This window comes from Serinus canaria, chromosome 8 (assembly GCF_022539315.1).
Source record: "Serinus canaria isolate serCan28SL12 chromosome 8, serCan2020, whole genome shotgun sequence".
Taxonomy (NCBI): domain Eukaryota; kingdom Metazoa; phylum Chordata; class Aves; order Passeriformes; family Fringillidae; genus Serinus; species Serinus canaria.
The window spans coordinates 27980145-27996905 of NC_066322.1; the positions used below are offsets into that span (position 1 = coordinate 27980145).

Consider the following 16761-nt stretch of genomic DNA (forward strand, 5'->3'; position numbering starts at 1 on the left):
AAGCGGAAGCGGCTGCACGTGGGAGCGGCGGGGGCTGGCCCGGAGCGAGCGGCGGCCGCGGCGCGGGGAAAGCGCGGTGAGAAACGCTCCCGGAGCCCCGAACCCGGACTGCGGGGCAGCTCCGCGCCTTGGGGTTGCGCCCCTTGAAACGCTGAGTCTGAAATGCGAGTTTTAGCGGAGCTGGCAGCTGTCGTAATTCCCTTGGCTGGTATGTGAGATGGGGTCAGCTGTGACGCTGTGTTTTAGTAAATTGAAGTCGTTAGAGAGCGGGCTTTTAAAATTACAGAATAGCTAGGGTTGGAAGGGAGCCCTGGAGATCATCCGGTCCAATCCCCCTGCCAAGGCAGCGTCCCCCAGAGCTGGTGACACAGCGACGCGTCCAGGTGGATTTGGAATGTTTCCAGAGGGAGATTCCACGGCTTTCCGGGGGAGCCTGGTAATAAAATTCAGGATTCTACAACTAGACGGTTTGTGCTGATATTAATGATATATAAAACTATTTACTCTTATTTCCAGCAGCAGTTCACCTGGCTCTTGGCAAGACATCTTATACTGCACCAGCAAAATACTCTGTTCCGCAACAATACCTACATTAAAGCTTGGCTGTAACAAATTAAGCTTTTAAAAAACTGTTATTCCTGAAAATGGATTTTCAATTTAATTTTGCTGTCGATGAAAATGAGAACAGCGAGGCAGACACTCACTTCTTACTGCTGTGCTCTCCAGAACACAAGCAGGAATCCAGGGAAAAGAGCAGAGGAACTGCCGATCTTGCAGCAAAGCCCAGCCCGAAGCTGGCTGCTGCTAAGCACCAGGATGAGGCAGCTTTGAAGAAGAACCTCTGTGTGAAAGCTGCCAAGGAGCACAGCATCCCCCAAGACCTCCACAAAGCATTGGAAAATAAAGTCATGGAAACAGTATTGGGCCTGTCTCATGTAAAGCTGTCTGTAGTGGAAATGACGTGTTCAGGTGATGCTGACAGCGAAGGCATTGTGTCCAAAAGTGTTTCTTCTCACTCTGATCTCATCCCAGGAGTCTATGAAGGAGGGCTGAAAATCTGGGAATGCACCTTTGATCTCATGGACTATTTGTCTGAGGCTGAAATAGAATTTACCAACAAGACTGTATTGGATCTTGGCTGTGGGGCTGGACTGTTGGGAATTGTTGCTTTACAGGGTGAAGCTGCCAGAGTCCATTTTCAGGACTACAACAGCACAGTGATTGATGAAATAACCTTGCCTAACGTGGTGGCCAACTGTATCAGTGAAGGCAGGAGGATGGGCAGTGGGAAGGACAGAAAAGCCAGCAAGCCTCCTTCAAAGAGGCCCAGGAAAGCAGAGGGCTCACCTGATGTGCTCAACAGATGCAGATTTTTTTCTGGAGAGTGGTCTCAAGTCAGCCAGCTCCTGTCAAACAGCAGCAAACCCTGTGTGAAGTACGATATAATTCTCACCTCTGAGACCATCTATAATCCTGACTACTACAGTGCTTTGCATGATACACTGGCTCAGCTCCTGGATAGAAATGGATGTGTGTATTTGGCAAGCAAAGTGCATTATTTTGGAGTTGGTGGTGGTGTCTATCTCTTTGAGAAGTTCATTGAAGACAAAAACGTGTTTAAAACCAGGATGGTTAAAACAATTGATCAGGGTCTGCAGCGATGCATTATGGAAATTGCCTTTAAAAATTCCTGTTAAAATTAAACTATCGATCTTCCAAAAAAAACCTGAAAAATGTTTTAATCCTCATGTCTCTCTTTGCTTTTTCCTCTGTTATTCTGGTTTAACGAATTAAGGATGGTGGTTGTGGAAATGTTTGACAAATTCTAGTGTTTGACTAGAAGTGAGGGATTTTTCTGATGTTGATTTTGCATAGAGTTCTGTTTAAAGCAGCAACTGTTAATGATAATTTATACACAAAGGTTAAGCAAGAAATTGTCTCCAGCCAGGCTTTCGTATTCTCTGTGAACAGCAGAACTGTGAGGTATTGTGGCTGAATGAGGTAAATTTAGCATCCAAAATTAGTGCAAGAGGCTTTTCTCAAGGGTTGGGGTAGCCTGACTGCAGCCAGATTCAGGCAGGGACCACGCTCCTCTGAGCTCTGCTGCTTTGCCAGCAGAGGGGGATGTGATTGTATTTATCACTCATGGGGATCTCAGAAATCCATGTAACATTTCCATGCGTAATGCACACATGATGTACTCAAGCTCAAAGTACTTAAAGAGTGTAACAATATTAACCACTGTGGTCTGTAAATTTTCACATTCAGATTTTGTCATAGGCTAAGAAAATTGTAGCAAGGAATTAGAAAAAGCCATGCTGGTTTAGAAGCTGACTTGAAAGAATATTCTACACAAGACAAGCTCCTTCTACCAACCAACAAGCCTACAAATGAAATACTGGAGGATGATGATAGAACTGAGCTTTAGGAGATAATTGGAAAAGGAGATAAACTGTGCTTTTACAGGAGTTTAATAGATTGCTGTACTGTTTTAAGCAAGATTTTTCCAGAAATTAATTACCCTTTTTCTAAACTTGCTGGAGGTACTACTGAACATCCACACCTCTTCAATCTTTTCATAGCAGTTTGGCAGGACAGAAAGCACTCAGAAAAGCCTGCCATACAAGGCACTTCCCTAGGCTGAAAGAGATCACTGCAGAACTACACAACCCGGTCTTGAGCACTCACTGCCACTGGCAATTCAAACAAAAAGAGGAAATCCACTGCATGTTTTGCCCTGGCCAAAACCAGACAGAGAGCTCTTAGACAGCTGCTGTCATCATGCACTGCTTTATCAGAAATATAAACTTGGAGACAGTGACCACTGCTGTAAACTGGATGCAAGGATCTTCAGTGTAGAGCAGAAGGAAATAGTCTGAGGGGATGGAAAGAAACTTAGTACAGCAGTGATGTAAATCACTTTAATTACGCCATGAAGTTTCCATCACTGAAGGTGCTGAAAGTCAATGCCAAGGTTCCTATTTTGAACCTCCTGCTATTAAGATAGAGTTGTAAAGGATTTCCTGCACTTCACAGAAGAGCCTTCACTACTGTTTCAGACTATTTTAAAGGGATGCTGTGGAAACTACTGAATTTAGCCTCTCATAGGATAGGAGAGAGAGGGAAAAAGTCAGTTTTGCCATGACTGCCATGGTGCTTCGGAATTTTTCTGCACCAGCTCTGAAACTTAATGATGGTAACTGCTGACTACAGAGCAAGGAACAAAAAAAGTTTTAGCTTTGGCAAATCAAGAAGGTACTGTTGACAGATCTTTATATATTTCTTTCTGTCAAAACAGAGAAGCTGGAAACAAATGGGTTACCATTTGTCATTTTTCAAACTCAATCCTAAGATAAATCATGGCTTGCACTGAATAGGTTGTTCTACACCTGCTAGTCTAGTGCAGTTCCAGAGAACCATACCTAAAGTAATAAGAAATGTGACATCTATGACAAAGAATATGGTTAGGAACAAGAATCTCATGTAATTTCGGATGAATAAATGAAGAAGGTACTTAAAATCTTCTACTATAACATTTCTTTTTGATAATATTCCACTATCAAACTCAGCATCTTTGGTTTAATTACTGTGCCTTCACTCAGCATTTGACTCAAACATAGCTGGTTTTGTGCAAATATAGAATCAGAATTTTTAGGACTTTGAGTGAAGCATGGCAGAGCCACAATGCTATCATGACTGCACACCTGCAAAACAAATAACACCCACACAGCATAATTAGCTTCCAATTTCAGAATCTGATTAGAAAATGGAAGATGCTTTTCCTCAGGTTAAATCAGCACAATTAGCATTGGGACTTCCATATTTGAGATGAGTTCTCTTCTTAGAATTCAGTAGGTCCATGCTGAGAGGAAACAGAGTTCAACCCTTAAGTTTACATTGTAGGTTGTTGATGTTTCAACTTCAAATAATACTAATTTCCCTCATCTACATTAAGGCTTGCTCTACCTGAGAAATCCTCACCACCCTAGTGACCAGTGTCCTGCTCCTCTTCACAAACTGGAATACAAGAAAATAAACTTTTCATTCCTTTGTAACACTTGTACGTATTACTTAATGACCAGGGAAATTAAATTGCCCCAAATGACATTGCACTAAAAAAAAAATAACTGAATTGGGAGGTCCCTCAAAGTATTTTTTTTTTTTACGACACATTAAAATCTTTCTTCTATGAAGAAATAAAAGGTGAAGATCAGTTGGTAACTGAATTTTGATCAGTTCACTCCAAATCATGACTATTTTTCCTCCCCTCACATTTTGAACACGTCATTACAATAATAAGTCCAGTGTAAGCTATGTCTTTCCTGTAAGTATTGTGTAGACAAAGATTAAAATCACTCATTAAATACCTCAGGAAACTAAATTGAAAGGCTTGTTTGTTTTAACACAGTTATCCCTAACTGATGACTTCCATCTGAAGACTATTTGCCAGTTTTGGGAAATGAGGCTATTTAAAACTCAGGTATACTGGCAGCTACAGTTATTTTACTAAAGCTTAGGGGAAAAAAAGCCCTTGATAATGGAACTGGGAAGTGCCCAATTTGCAGGTTACTGACTTGTGTGCTATTCTTGGTTATTGGGCACACAGGCTCTGAAATAAAAATCTTGCTAAGTAAAATCATTACTACAGTATATTTGAAGTGCAGCCAGATAACCACTGCACAGGAACTCAGAGAGAAGCAGAAAGAGAAAAGCAGGCAAGGGTGCTGGAGGGGAAAATCCAGGCTGCAAGTGGGGGAATCTGGTGCCAACCAAGAGACCTACAGCACCAGGTTTAGGAGATTCTGCTCTGAGGAGATTATTGGGATGGAGACACTGGAACTCTTCTGGTGAGGACTGGACTGAAAGGTTTGAGGATGAGAACAGAAAATTCCTCTCCACAACTGAAACAAAGGCATAGAAAGGTGACTTAAGATGGATCACAGTTGTAAGAGGGGAGTAACAGCAGGATTTTTGGTGATAGAAACTGGCCTAAAGTGTCTCAGATTTCCTGGTTTGTACTGTTCGAGTCACTTGCATGCTGAAAAGAAAAGGCTTCCCTACACCACCAGATACTGCTGGGTAAGGAACCACAGCAAAGGGAAGACTATATAATCTAGAATATATCACCACCCAGAGTTACCTCTGGAAGTCAGCAAGCCTTCAAGACAGCAAGTCAATAAATCCACAAATGAATTAAATGAGAAGTACCATGAAACAAAGAGTCAAAATTGTAGAAAGTAATTTCACAACACACAAAAGGCAACATCCTGTCACAATAGGAAGGTGATGTTAGCTAATTCAGACACTGTCAAGGTGCACTGAGAAGGCAGTTCACTATAACATAAAAAAAAGTATTCTTAAACTCACACAAATCAAAGCAATCCAGAGAAATCAGAATGAAAGAAGCATTGGCAGAATTTTTATATTGCCACCAGTCTGCTATAGGGAAGGTTCTTACAGGAAAATCAAATATTTTGATCATTACTTCTGCAGAATACTAGATTTTAAAATCACTGAGTAAATCAAAGATTTGGATCATTGAAGAACTGTAACAATCAACCCCACTCTCCACACCAATTTTTTTAAAATGAGGGTAAGAAAGATGAGAAGCCTAAAAAAGTAACAGAAAAACAAATTGAAAACACTGTGGTCAAAAGATCAGTGGACAGGTTTGGCCCAGAGGTGTTTGAAGTTGATGGTAAATCCTTAGGTATCCTACAACAGATCAGTGAAATGGGACTGGAGAAAACAAATCAGAGGTAAGGAGGTGAGGGAGAGTTTAACTAAAGGGCATATCAAAAGGAAAGGAAAAAGGGTCAGAACTTCATATTCTGCACAAGGAAATGACCTAAAAACTAAGATACATCTGAGGATTACCAACCATATTATAAACTATGGCAGAGTCCAGTTACTCCAGATTTATGGTTGCACACATAGAACACACATTCAATTTTATTTATCAAAGTACAGCTCACAGTTACCAGGTTGGAACTGCTCATTGTGTTCACAAGTTTATTTCTTGTCATCTGACCATGTAATTTCATAATCTGTATACTCTTTCTTCAGTATCTCTACAGTGACTGAGTGATCTGCTTTTCCATAGCCCTGCAAGACAGAACAAATTGGACATGAACATGAAATCTCCAGAACCATTCAGTTCTCATCAACACAAAGTTGTTCACATGCAAATCAAAACTTCTAAAAAAAGATACTTTTGCAGTATAATGTTTTTTTTTTTTTTCTATTATCCTCTCCAATTCCCTCCTCACCAAATTGAAGTTCTACAAAATAAATGAAGTGGGGTCAAACAGAAAATGTATTTTCTACACAATTTCTCCAGCAGAAAGTTTGTTTTAAAAGGTTCCCAACCCATGAGCCACTATATTTATGGAATGTTGCTTTAAACTGCATTGACCCACTTTAATGTGTGAGCATACAAACAGCTGATTTGGCTCAGCTGAAGGGAAAGAGAATAAGCAAACAAGTGTGAGCATTTGAGCACTACTCTGGCCACTAAAGAAATCAGAGTCTTCACATTTTATTTATTTCCCATCCTGCCTCAGCTGATAATAGCACAATTTTAAGTATCTGTGCTCTTCAGCCATTGCAACTCCAAGGTAAGGTCAGATGACCCATGTGGTTTTTAGCCCTCATTTAAAAATCATTGGTCACTGTTACTGTTTCACTGAAATTTAAGGCAGTTGTGGTCAAAGTGGCCTCTCCATTATTGTCTTACATGATCATAGTTATCTTGATTTCTTATTTCAGAACTACACATAACAGTGCAGTACACAGACAGAAATCTGATTTACAGGTTATTTTTTCCCATAATATTTCAAATGAAAGTTTACTTAGAAAACTGAAACAAAAGAGCTCAAGGTTGTATTATCAAACATTATCTTATTCATCAGTGAGGGCCCCAGAGAGGAACAATAAACAAGCATTTAAACTGAAAAGGTTAAAGTTGATGCATTATAAAATGCAAGCTTTTCAAAAATAACAGATATTATAGTCATGTCAGTTGGAAAGCAACAGAATCCACGGCTCACTCTTGCCTTGGCAACCATTTTGGAGACCTCATCCAGCCTTAAAAATAGCAGCACAGCTTCAGAAGAAATAAATTACTATTTCTCTGGTTTCAATAAAACACCAAGGCAGTTCTGTTTTAGAGTCTGATACCAAACCTTCAAGTCAAAAGAAGCATTAAATCAATATAATTAATATTTTAACTTCTGACCTGGGACTGAGGCCATCTCAACCACAGGGTCTCCACCCCCTCACGGCAATAAAACTCTGCTTTTACCTGATGCTCCTCTGTGAGCATCAAGGCACCAAAAGCAGAGAATAAAGTCTATTTCTCAGACTGCAAGAGCTGACCACTGCCTCTAACACTTAATTTGGCAGCTAGATTAATAATACAAGTCTCCGGCCCTAAAATTATTGTATTTCTAATCTACCTCACAAGTGAGCCAGGCAAGTTTTCCAGTTAATGCTTAAAATGAGATGTAAATTGCCAAAAGCCACCATGCTATTAACCAAAAATCCCAGAGCATCAGAGACAGAAGCATTTGAAGGAAAATGAGAGATGCACTTACTGTTGAGAGCCCAAATACCCTGATTTTCTTGTCTTTGCTATTATGTTCAATTTTCCCTCCTCCAAGGCACTTGCACTCATATCCCAGCTTTTCCATCTCAGGATTTACTTTTTCAAATATATGATCTGCACAAGAAGAATGGTGAGAGACATTAGAACAGGAACTAGGCATTAAATAGTCTTGAACTAATTTTTGGCTACTTTCTTATTTCACCTACAAGGCAGGGAGGTTTCTCTTCAGAGGCACAGAAAAGCTGCAGTTAAAGCAGTTAAAGTTTTTTAGTTAGTTAGCATACATCATTCTCCAAAATGAGGGGACTGTGTCAGGAAAATTAATCCACTAACACCAGAGGTTTATGTTCACAAAGGAGACAGTGGGGTCCTGTAACTTTATTCAAATGAAGGGAGAAGTCATGGGCACTTCCCGTGGGGTCTAAATTGTTAGAAGACACAGCCTCCTTTTTATCCTAATTTTTCCATTTCTCTCTTTCCCTTGAAAGGCACAGACTTCCCCAGTCACCTAATAGACTCATTTCTAATGTGTAACCACCCACACCTTTTTTTTTCCTCCTATCTCCTTGTGTTTCTGTTCTTTTTCTGTAAATCCAGGGATTTAGCACAGCCTTGAGTGAGTAACAGCCTGTGTCAATTAGTGGAATTCCATAAGAATTTATGGTTCCCCCTCCATTGCTTCTTTCACCTCTCAATATTTGCCCTTATCTACCATCAGGCCCGCGGTTTGCAAAGACACCTCCTCATTCCTTTCAGCTGGGTTCCGAAGGAGCACACGACAGATACACAGCCCCAATTTTCCTATCACATGGGGGACGCAGAAAGAGGGGAAAAGGGGATTTTTGAGCTGTTTAAGCCAGGGCTCCCGCTCCGCCTCACACCCGCCGGGGTCCGGCGGCCGCGTCCCGCCGGGGGGGCCCCGCTGTGGCCGCTGCCCCCTCGGCCCCGCGGGCTGTCACGCACTGTGGAACTCGGCCGCCTTGGTGCCGCGGACGATGTCGCGCTGCTCGCCGCCGCCCGGGCGCTGCAGCCGCACCAGGATGTACTTGAAGGTGCCCTCGGGGTCGATCTCCACGTCCCGCACGGCCGCCATGGCGCTGCCGCCGCGGGGGCGGGAAGGCGGCGGGGCGGGGCGGGGCGGGCGCCATGGCGGCCGTGAGGCGGGACGGGCTGTGGGCGGTGGCTCGCCCTGAGGGGACGGGCTGTGGGCGGCGGCGGCTGTGCGGCTCCTTGGGGTGCCCGCCGATAAAAACGAGCCGAATTTAGTCGTTAGGTCAAATTGCAAAGCTGCGCTATTACAGATAGCTCTTGTGTAGCCGCATGCAACCTTAAAAATAGCGGTACAGCATCTGCTTAAAGAGAAGTAAATTACTATTTCTCTGGTTTCAATGAAACACCAAGGTAGTTCTGTTTTAGTCTGACACCAAACCTTCAAGTCTAAAGAAGCATTAAACCAATATAATTAATATTTTAACTTCTGACCTGGGACTGAAGTCATGTGGGTCTCCACCTGACCGAAGCCCTCACGGCAATAAAACTCTGCTTTTACCAGATGCTCCTCCATGAGCATCGAGGCACCAAAAGCAGAGAAACAAAATCTTTTTCATAGACTACAAGAGCAGGAGCTGAGCACTGCCTCTATCAGTAAAGTGCCCTTCACAGAGCTCTTGTCCTGCATCCTCCCTTTGCCACCGTGGGCTCTTCTCCCTTGTCCTCAAGCTGGGACTTTGTAGGTGGCACCTGCGGGGCCAGGGCAAAGCAAAATGTTTGTGCCACAGCAGAGGGCACTAATATTGTCTCCAACAGCCAATATTCCTCAGGTCACGTTGTACTGAAGCTCAGTAAGAAATACAATACAACAACTCGTGGTTGCTTCGCTTTATAGGCGTGCCTGATGATTTAGGCAAGCCCCACACGAATTGATCACCCAGTCACAGATGTGTAGAATGAATAATTTCATGGAATCACACAGTGGTTTAGGTTGAAAGGGACTTTAAAGATGCTTTATTCCTAACCCCTGCGATGGACAGGAACACCTTCCACCATCCCAGGTTGCTCCGAGCCCCATCCAGCCTGGCCTTGAACTTCCAGGGGTGGGGCATGCACAGCTTCTCTGGATAACCTGTACCAGAGTCCCTCCACCCTCACTGTGAGGAACATCTTTCCCATATCTAATCTATATCTATTTTCTTTCAATTTAAAGCCACCCCTTTTTTGTTACCACTTCACTGAAGAATAAACCTATAACATTGACCAAAGGAAAAATAATTGCTTTCATGCAGTGCTGAAGCAAGAGCATAGTTTGTATCAAGTGTTTACTCCAAAATCAGGGAAATTTCATATTCAAAAACTAGAAAATTTTTAAAAATTCAAAACATCTGGCACTTCCACATAGCTACATTTTAAGTTACATTGTAGATAATTTCTAACTAAACTATTTTGCTCTTTTCATACATACAAATATTTAAGTTATTGTTGAAATTAATTTCTCCATCAACAATAGCTTGAAAATCTAAAACTAGTACTTGAATACTTTCTCTAAATACATCAAATGCTATGTAATTTAAGATATAATGAAAAACATCAGTAAAACAGAGGAAGAGTACTTACCATCTAAACATAAATTTATTAGTATTTAGAGATATGACAAAGGTAAATGTAAATTGGTAGTTAGAATGTTTTGAAATTTGTCACTTTACAATTAAAGCTGCTTCCTGAGCTATGTGATTCACTGCAATAAACAATTAATTTAAAAAAAAACAGCATTTTGTTATTTCAGAAACTGTTGCTAGTTACCTTGTTTGTGCACAGAGCAACAACAAACCTGGGAAGAAATAAGTCCAGAGCTCTAGGGAGCTGGATCCTTACTAACTAAATTTTAGGGGATGAAGAGGTGTGAAGGGCTTTCAGCAGAAACCAGGCTCCTGCCTCAGCTGTTCTGGATTTTCAAGGCAGGCAGAGACAGTGGTAAAATCTGTGCCTAGTTAGGATAATGAGGCTTAGAGTGTCTTGTGGAGTTGAGGTGGTTGCCTAAGCTTGCTTTGCCTTGCACTAAAGGCCTGTAGCATTAGTGCTTTAAATTTGTTTCCAGTAATCTAGGAAGGTCTGGTTTGGTTGTGGTTGGTTACTTTGTTTACCAATCTACCCTAATATCTCATGCTCTGATTTATACTGTTCTAACACAGCGTTATGGAGGTTGTTTGTTTGCACAAACTCCATTTTTTCTTTCTCACTGGAATGGTTTCCTTCATTTCCTCAAGCACAGGAATCTGTTGCGTGGCTGTGAAAACCTTTATTGCCCCATTTCAGTTACGATGCACGAAAGGAACTAGCAAGGAACAATAGTGGTGAGGATGGCAGAGGAAATACTTGTGGCACACCTCAGAAGATAAAATTGAAAGGAATTTTCTCTCAACAAGGAGGACAGGCATCAGGCTTGACCCTACATGAGTTTGAGCAGATAACTGGGATTTAGTAATAATCCCAGCAGAGCTTTGTCCAGTTCTCTTTAATTCTTCTCCCTTCCCAAGCACCCATTTTATCCAAGAGTAGTTTCCTATGCCATGCCCAGGTAGAGGAGCTTCCTGTTGGCTTTTAGGCCATTTTTAGACAAAAATTCCCCGCTGCTGGTGGGAACTGTTGGTGCGTCACTTTGTGGGCCTCAGGGGTACAGAGAGGATGGCACGAGGCGACAGGGGTCTTCAGCCAGACACAGCCTGTCTCCAACAAAACTGCACAGAGGGACTTTCCTTTTGTCATGGGCTTGGCACTGTTTTCTGAAAAAATTGAGGGGTTTTTTTATTTATTTGGTCAAGTGACATCTTGTCTCTTTGCAGCAGAGTCCTAAAAAACATTGTTTGGGTCTTGTTTTGCATTGCAGTTTGTAGGATTTGGATTGCACCCAAATAAATAAAATTGCTTTGTTTCTGTCCTTCCTATCATCAGATCCTGTGAGCCAGGAGTATCCTAATGCCAAAACATCTTCATTTTTTCAGCAATTTGAACTCTAAATGGCAAGTGACTAGAAAAGTTATATTATTATTTTGCAAAGCTCTTACCTATACATTGTGTTGCAGTGAAGCTCAACACGAGGTTCTCTCAAGCCATTGGAACAATCCAGGCTACTGGAATCAGGAAAAAGGAAGCAATCACTTTGAACTCCAGGTGTGTAAATTTGTCCTTTTATTGAGCTCTCTGACAGAGAGCACAAGATGTAAGGATACATTTAGCCCGTGCTTGTATTACAGGAAAATATTAAGGAAAGGCTTTTGAAGTAGGTGCTTTCCATCACATGTAACCCTCACACAACAGAGCAAGTAAAATGAAGGCTAATGTTTAGCTGTACTTGCAAATTTACCTTTTATTCCAGAGCAGAAGTAACCCTGATCATAATACACTTGTGCAAAGGAAATGCACTGTTGTAAATTCTGCCATGGACACCAAAGATCACAGGTCTTCTTTGCTACTTGCCCCATTCAATTTAATAGGATTTAATAAAGATTCTTCTTCTACAGCTGTTGATTAGCAGCTCCTCAGATTAGCAAAGAGGCCAGAACAAATGCAGGTTAATAACATTATCTCTCTTGGGATTAACATTTTTGGCATCTGTGAAGGGCCTTTTCTGGACCCCTCATATCTTGCTTTGATAAATAATGATCCCTTTCAGAAAATGAACAAGATCTGGGGAAAACCAAGTTTTGTTCTCCTCCTCATAGAAGGCAGTTTTATAACCCCATTGCTCTGCTGGCTAAAATCCCTCTCTAATTTCTAGTCTACATTTACTCACAAAAGGTTTTTTTATCCATTTGGGGTTTTTGTACCATCTGTATCTGTCTATATACAGAAAACTTCTGAGCACCTTCTCTACTTTTCTGAGCCTTCCTAACTGCTTCCTCTTCCCCAGGCTTAAACCCAAATTTCTAATAGGCTTCTGGAGAGGTATTTCTTTAGAAGGGACCTCATGACATGTATATATTCCTTGAAAAGCCTGGACTTTCCTACCAGGAGGTGTCATTCTCCTGGCTCTCCTTCTAAGTGACCATAAATATCACCAGCCTGTCACAGGATTGTTAATGTTTGAAGTGAGAGAACACAGGACATGTCCAGAATCCACTTCATCAATGAAACAGCTCTCTAGGTTTGTTTCCAGGGCCCTGCTGTCCTTTGGTTGTCCTTCCCTGCTCTTGGGGTCCGTGCCTCGCACCATATGCTGGGGGCATGATGGAAGCAGTGTGCAGGTGATGGTTCTTGAGGCCCAGCTGTTCCTTAGTGCTCTGCAGAGACAAACAGTGTGAATGAGCTGCTTAATTGATCAGAGTTCATTTAGGTGGGATATGTGACATCCTGAATATCAGGATGGGCCTTTCAGCTGCCTTTTTTCACGATAAGCTCACGCATTTGCATTCTTGGAGCAGAGATATGAGGGGTTTTTGATTGGTAGATTTAGGGCTGGAGGCATTCAGCAGGGAAACCATGCCCTTCCTTTGTCATGGTGTTGGGATGGCAGCTCCTAAGAAAAAATCAGAATGAAGATGATGGATGGGGAGTGTGATGGTATGAAGTCTTACTAGCATAATTCTGGATATAAATTGAAGTTATGTCCTTTGACTTAACCTTTAGTTAAACCTTTGTCTGTCTTTAACTCTAGAGGATATAGAGCACCTGCACTCCTAATTTACTTATATTCAGGTGGCCATAAATCTGGATCTTTCATTTTATTTTGAGACTAAGGTATCTTCCCCACTGTAGTTGTGTACCCCCATTGTGGGGATTTAGATTAACTGCACTCTTAACTGCCTGAAATAAGAATGTTGTAGGCAGGCCCAGTATTATTTTATAGCTGGTAAATGGCAATTCCTTCTCTTCTTGCTGATACCTGTTGTGAAAGTGATATTATTTCTGTGGGCCAAATAACCAGAGTCTGCTACTGATTGCAGTCATGTGACTGCAAATGATGGGTAAATGCCTATTGATAAATGAGAGGAAAAAACCACAACTAGTATGCACCAGGATGGATAAATACAGAATCACACAATCAATCATTTGTTTGGAAAAGTCTTGTAAGATCAGAATCCAAATAGAAACCTACCACTGCCAAATTCACCACAAAACCATGTCCCTAAGCACCTAAATATCTCCTCCAGTTCCCTGGGTAGGCTGTTCCAGTGCTTGACAACCCTTTATTAACATTGAAGGATTATTAACAGAGTCTCTTGGGTGGAGTACATGCTTAGCACTTGAGAAAATCCACTTTGTGGATCTCTTCTTAGGCTCAAACAAAAAAGCGCAACAATTTCAGGATAGGTGACAGATCATCCTTCCTGATGAGTCAAGAAATCTAAAAGTGTTGGAAGCAAAATCTTTGTTGGAAAAGTTAAAGTATTGTTTTCAAGCCCTGGAAATAAGGAAAGTCCTGATTTTCTTGGTAGCAGTTAACTGGAACTTTAAAGGCCTTGTGGCGCCAGTTTGTTGGGGTTTTCTTGTCTGGGAAGTGATAAAATTAAATAATTTAACACCATTGCTTTCCATGTTTGTAATGAGTTCTTTGTTCTTGAAACAACAATCCTATGCAGCAATTAAAGTAGACTTCACTAATGATTCTGTGTTAAAAACACCTGTCCTAAAAAGTAATTACTTATTCTGCTGATGGAAATAAATTTCTTTCTCTGAATAATTCATAGATGGTGTGTTTGGGGTAAAAAAAGCTCCTGAAAGAGTCCTTAATTCAAAGACTCTTCTTGGATATAAGAAGAACAGGATTCAACTTCTGTTGTCTCATGGTCTACTGACTGAGAAAAGTGAAAAGTGGTATGAATGATACATTTTGATGGCTGTTCTTGGGTCAGGTTTTACTTCTTAGTGCTGTGCAGTTGTTCCTTGTGCTGTGGTGTTCTGCCTTGTAGATTTCAGATACCCTGTGGCAAGTTCTCATTCCACGGAATTCCAGTAGTTTTGGGGATGGACCTTTCATGACTGTTCTATTTGTTATAATGAATGCTGTGTTTAATGATCTAATGATTGCTCTTGAATACTGCTGTAGTTAAGGACTCAAGCATGCTAAATACTGTGTCCATTGATGTATAAAAATGATGTACCTGAAGCTGAACTTGAGCACTGAAGAGAACAGAGCTGAAGCTTGGAATCCATAAACCCATGGAGAAATGCATTAGTAAGGAAGTGAAGCTGCTACATCTTCTTCCTTTTTTTGTAGCCTTTTCCTCCTGATACAGCAAATCAAGACTGGTGGGTCATGTCAGCCATCCAGTGCTGCTGATAAGCTCACATGCTCTCTGATAAGTCAACACAATATTTTAATGGAACAGGGCTAGGCAGAAGCTATGCAAAGAATCTGCAAAACAAAAACTGTATCTCATGATGACCACTTTTACAGTCTCAGCCACCTACTTAATCCCCTAATCCCAAAACTTGCTCTCACTCCTCTCACTTGCCAAAAGCTGTACCTGTTCTGTTCCTCAGAGCCAGCATCTCCTGTCGGTGTCATTTCTGGGACATCTCCCTGCTGAGACCATGGGTCTGTGGAACAGAGCTGGACAGTACATCAACAGCCAATGCATGCATTATATACTTATTCTTTCTATGTGTACATGAAGGGTGACAAGGCTCCAAGAGCTTCTCTGCCACAATTTCCAGCGGTGGAATTAGAAAGAATCAAGTTCTGCATGGGCTCAGTTCCACTTGCAGGCAGCCAGTGTGTGATGTTAAGGCCAGTCCTGCTTTTATCTTAACTCGCGGCAAGGTGTGAGTTTTTGTTTCCTCTGCTCCTTGGCTGTTTCATGTTTCAATGCTTTGAATCACACCTGGCCAGTGCAAGTGACCCTCCCCAGCCTCAGGTTAGATTCTTCAATGTGTATTTTTGCCTGTTTGGAGGAAATTGTGCACTGAGTCACATCAAAATTCCCGAAAGGAGAAGTGGAGATAAGATTTTCTGACTCCTGGGGTTCCACTCCAGACAGAGTGGAGACTGCCTCAGGCAGGCTTGAGAAATTCCAGCCTCTTTGTAGCAGTTGCACTGCCTACCTTATTCACACTTAATCAGACACAGAGGCTGAGGGGTGAGTATGTTTTCAGAAATTATCTTTTCTTCCCATCTGGACCTCAGGGAAAACTTGTGCCTTAAACCCTTTGTCTCTTAATTTCTAAGGAATTAAGTGTTGCAAGCTCCTCTCCAAACAGGAAACACCTTCACTACTGGCGCTAGAACTCCTTTTCCCCCCTCCAGACTGGCTAAATCTCTTACTTTTCCTCTCCTAGTATTACTGTGGGTGAAGCTGGAGGTTTTTCCACCGTTTCAAACATTTCAAGTGGTTCTATGACTCTTTGGCATGGGATAAATGTCCATTATACAAAGCACTTGGAAATAAATACGTATACAGTGTTTTAATTTAGGAATGACAAAAAATATCTTCTAGAAGAGATGGAACTGGATTACTTGGAGGCACTTAAAGCTCTATTTTTGTCTGTTGATATGTAAATGCAGATGCAATATTGTAGATAAAGAACAAGTCTTTAAAAAACACATGGGAAATTAACTTGTGTTTTTCTACATGTACAAATGTACATCTATATACTCTGTTTACCTGGGATCCCACCACATTCTCTGTTTGTCTTGAATTTGTGATTTCTTCAACAGAATTTCGGAGAAAGTAAAATAATTTTTCGCTGCATTAAATTTTCTTGAGATACTGATAGAGATACTGAAAAAAATGTTTCTCAAACCAAAACTTACAAATTTCCAACAGAAAGGCAGACTCTACAAAACCCCTGTTTTAACAATTCATGGCCTCTTTGGAAAGTTTTCAATTAAAACTTTGTCCCTACAAATCAATCCACCACTACTTGTTATGCACCAAGTGGATGTGAAACATTGCTGGTCACGTGCCTCCTAAGTTCTCTAAAACATCTTTTGGGTTTTAGTGGATTGTAAAGATTTCTTTCCTCCAGCACCCTTCTTTACACTGGGGTGGGAATAAAACAGTTCTCTTGGAAAGACAGGGCTCTAGGAAAATCTGCCCTTTGAGTTCTGATTCTGTCCCTTGTGTGCTCATTTTATGGTGATTTCAGCTAAGCATTGTTTCACTTGTTTCCTCATAAGAATGTCTCATGGGACGATATTAAAAATCTTCATTATTACAAAC

The 16761-nt window shown here is 41.3% G+C and overlaps 2 protein-coding genes across 7 annotated transcripts; one reads left to right on the top strand and one right to left on the bottom strand.

Annotated features, from left to right (window-relative positions):
- Positions 1 to 10: 10 nt before the first annotated feature.
- METTL18 (methyltransferase like 18) lies at positions 11 to 1748 on the top strand. 6 transcript variants are annotated; one of them, XM_018923473.3, is made up of 2 exons: positions 11 to 436; positions 517 to 1748. In XM_018923473.3, exon 2 carries the CDS (start codon positions 645 to 647, stop codon positions 1695 to 1697), a length of 1053 nt encoding a protein of 350 aa, XP_018779018.1. In that variant the 5' UTR covers positions 11 to 436; positions 517 to 644; the 3' UTR covers positions 1698 to 1748. The 6 variants fall into 6 exon arrangements, with proteins under 6 accessions (XP_018779018.1, XP_009096691.1, XP_018779020.1 ...); XM_009098443.4 differs by having other exon boundaries at positions 520 to 1748; XM_018923475.3 differs by having other exon boundaries at positions 11 to 208.
- A 4186-nt stretch (positions 1749 to 5934) lies between these two features.
- On the bottom strand, positions 5935 to 8741 carry LOC103823377 (14 kDa phosphohistidine phosphatase). Its single transcript, XM_009098441.4, has 3 exons — positions 8570 to 8741; positions 7596 to 7720; positions 5935 to 6105 (listed from the first exon to the last, which is right to left on the bottom strand). Exons 1-3 carry the CDS (start codon positions 8697 to 8699, stop codon positions 6013 to 6015), a joined length of 348 nt encoding a protein of 115 aa, XP_009096689.2. The 5' UTR covers positions 8700 to 8741; the 3' UTR covers positions 5935 to 6012.
- Between the last annotated feature and the right edge of the window lie 8020 nt (positions 8742 to 16761).

Bases quoted from the DNA above. Each gene is read 5' to 3' on its own strand.
- LOC103823377 (XM_009098441.4), bottom strand. From the start codon at position 8,699: ATGGCGGCCGTGCGGGACGTGGAGATCGACCCCGAGGGCACCTTCAAG. The intron at 7,721-8,569 runs GTGCGTGACAGC...CTTCTTGTGCAG, and splicing joins CAAGGCGGCCGAGTTCCACA to ATCATATATTTGAAAAAGTA. The intron at 6,106-7,595 runs GTAAGTGCATCT...TCTGTCTTGCAG, and splicing joins GGGTATTTGGGCTCTCAACA to GGCTATGGAAAAGCAGATCA.
- METTL18 (XM_018923473.3), top strand. From the start codon at position 645: ATGGATTTTCAATTTAATTTTGCTGTCGATGAAAATGAGAACAGCGAG.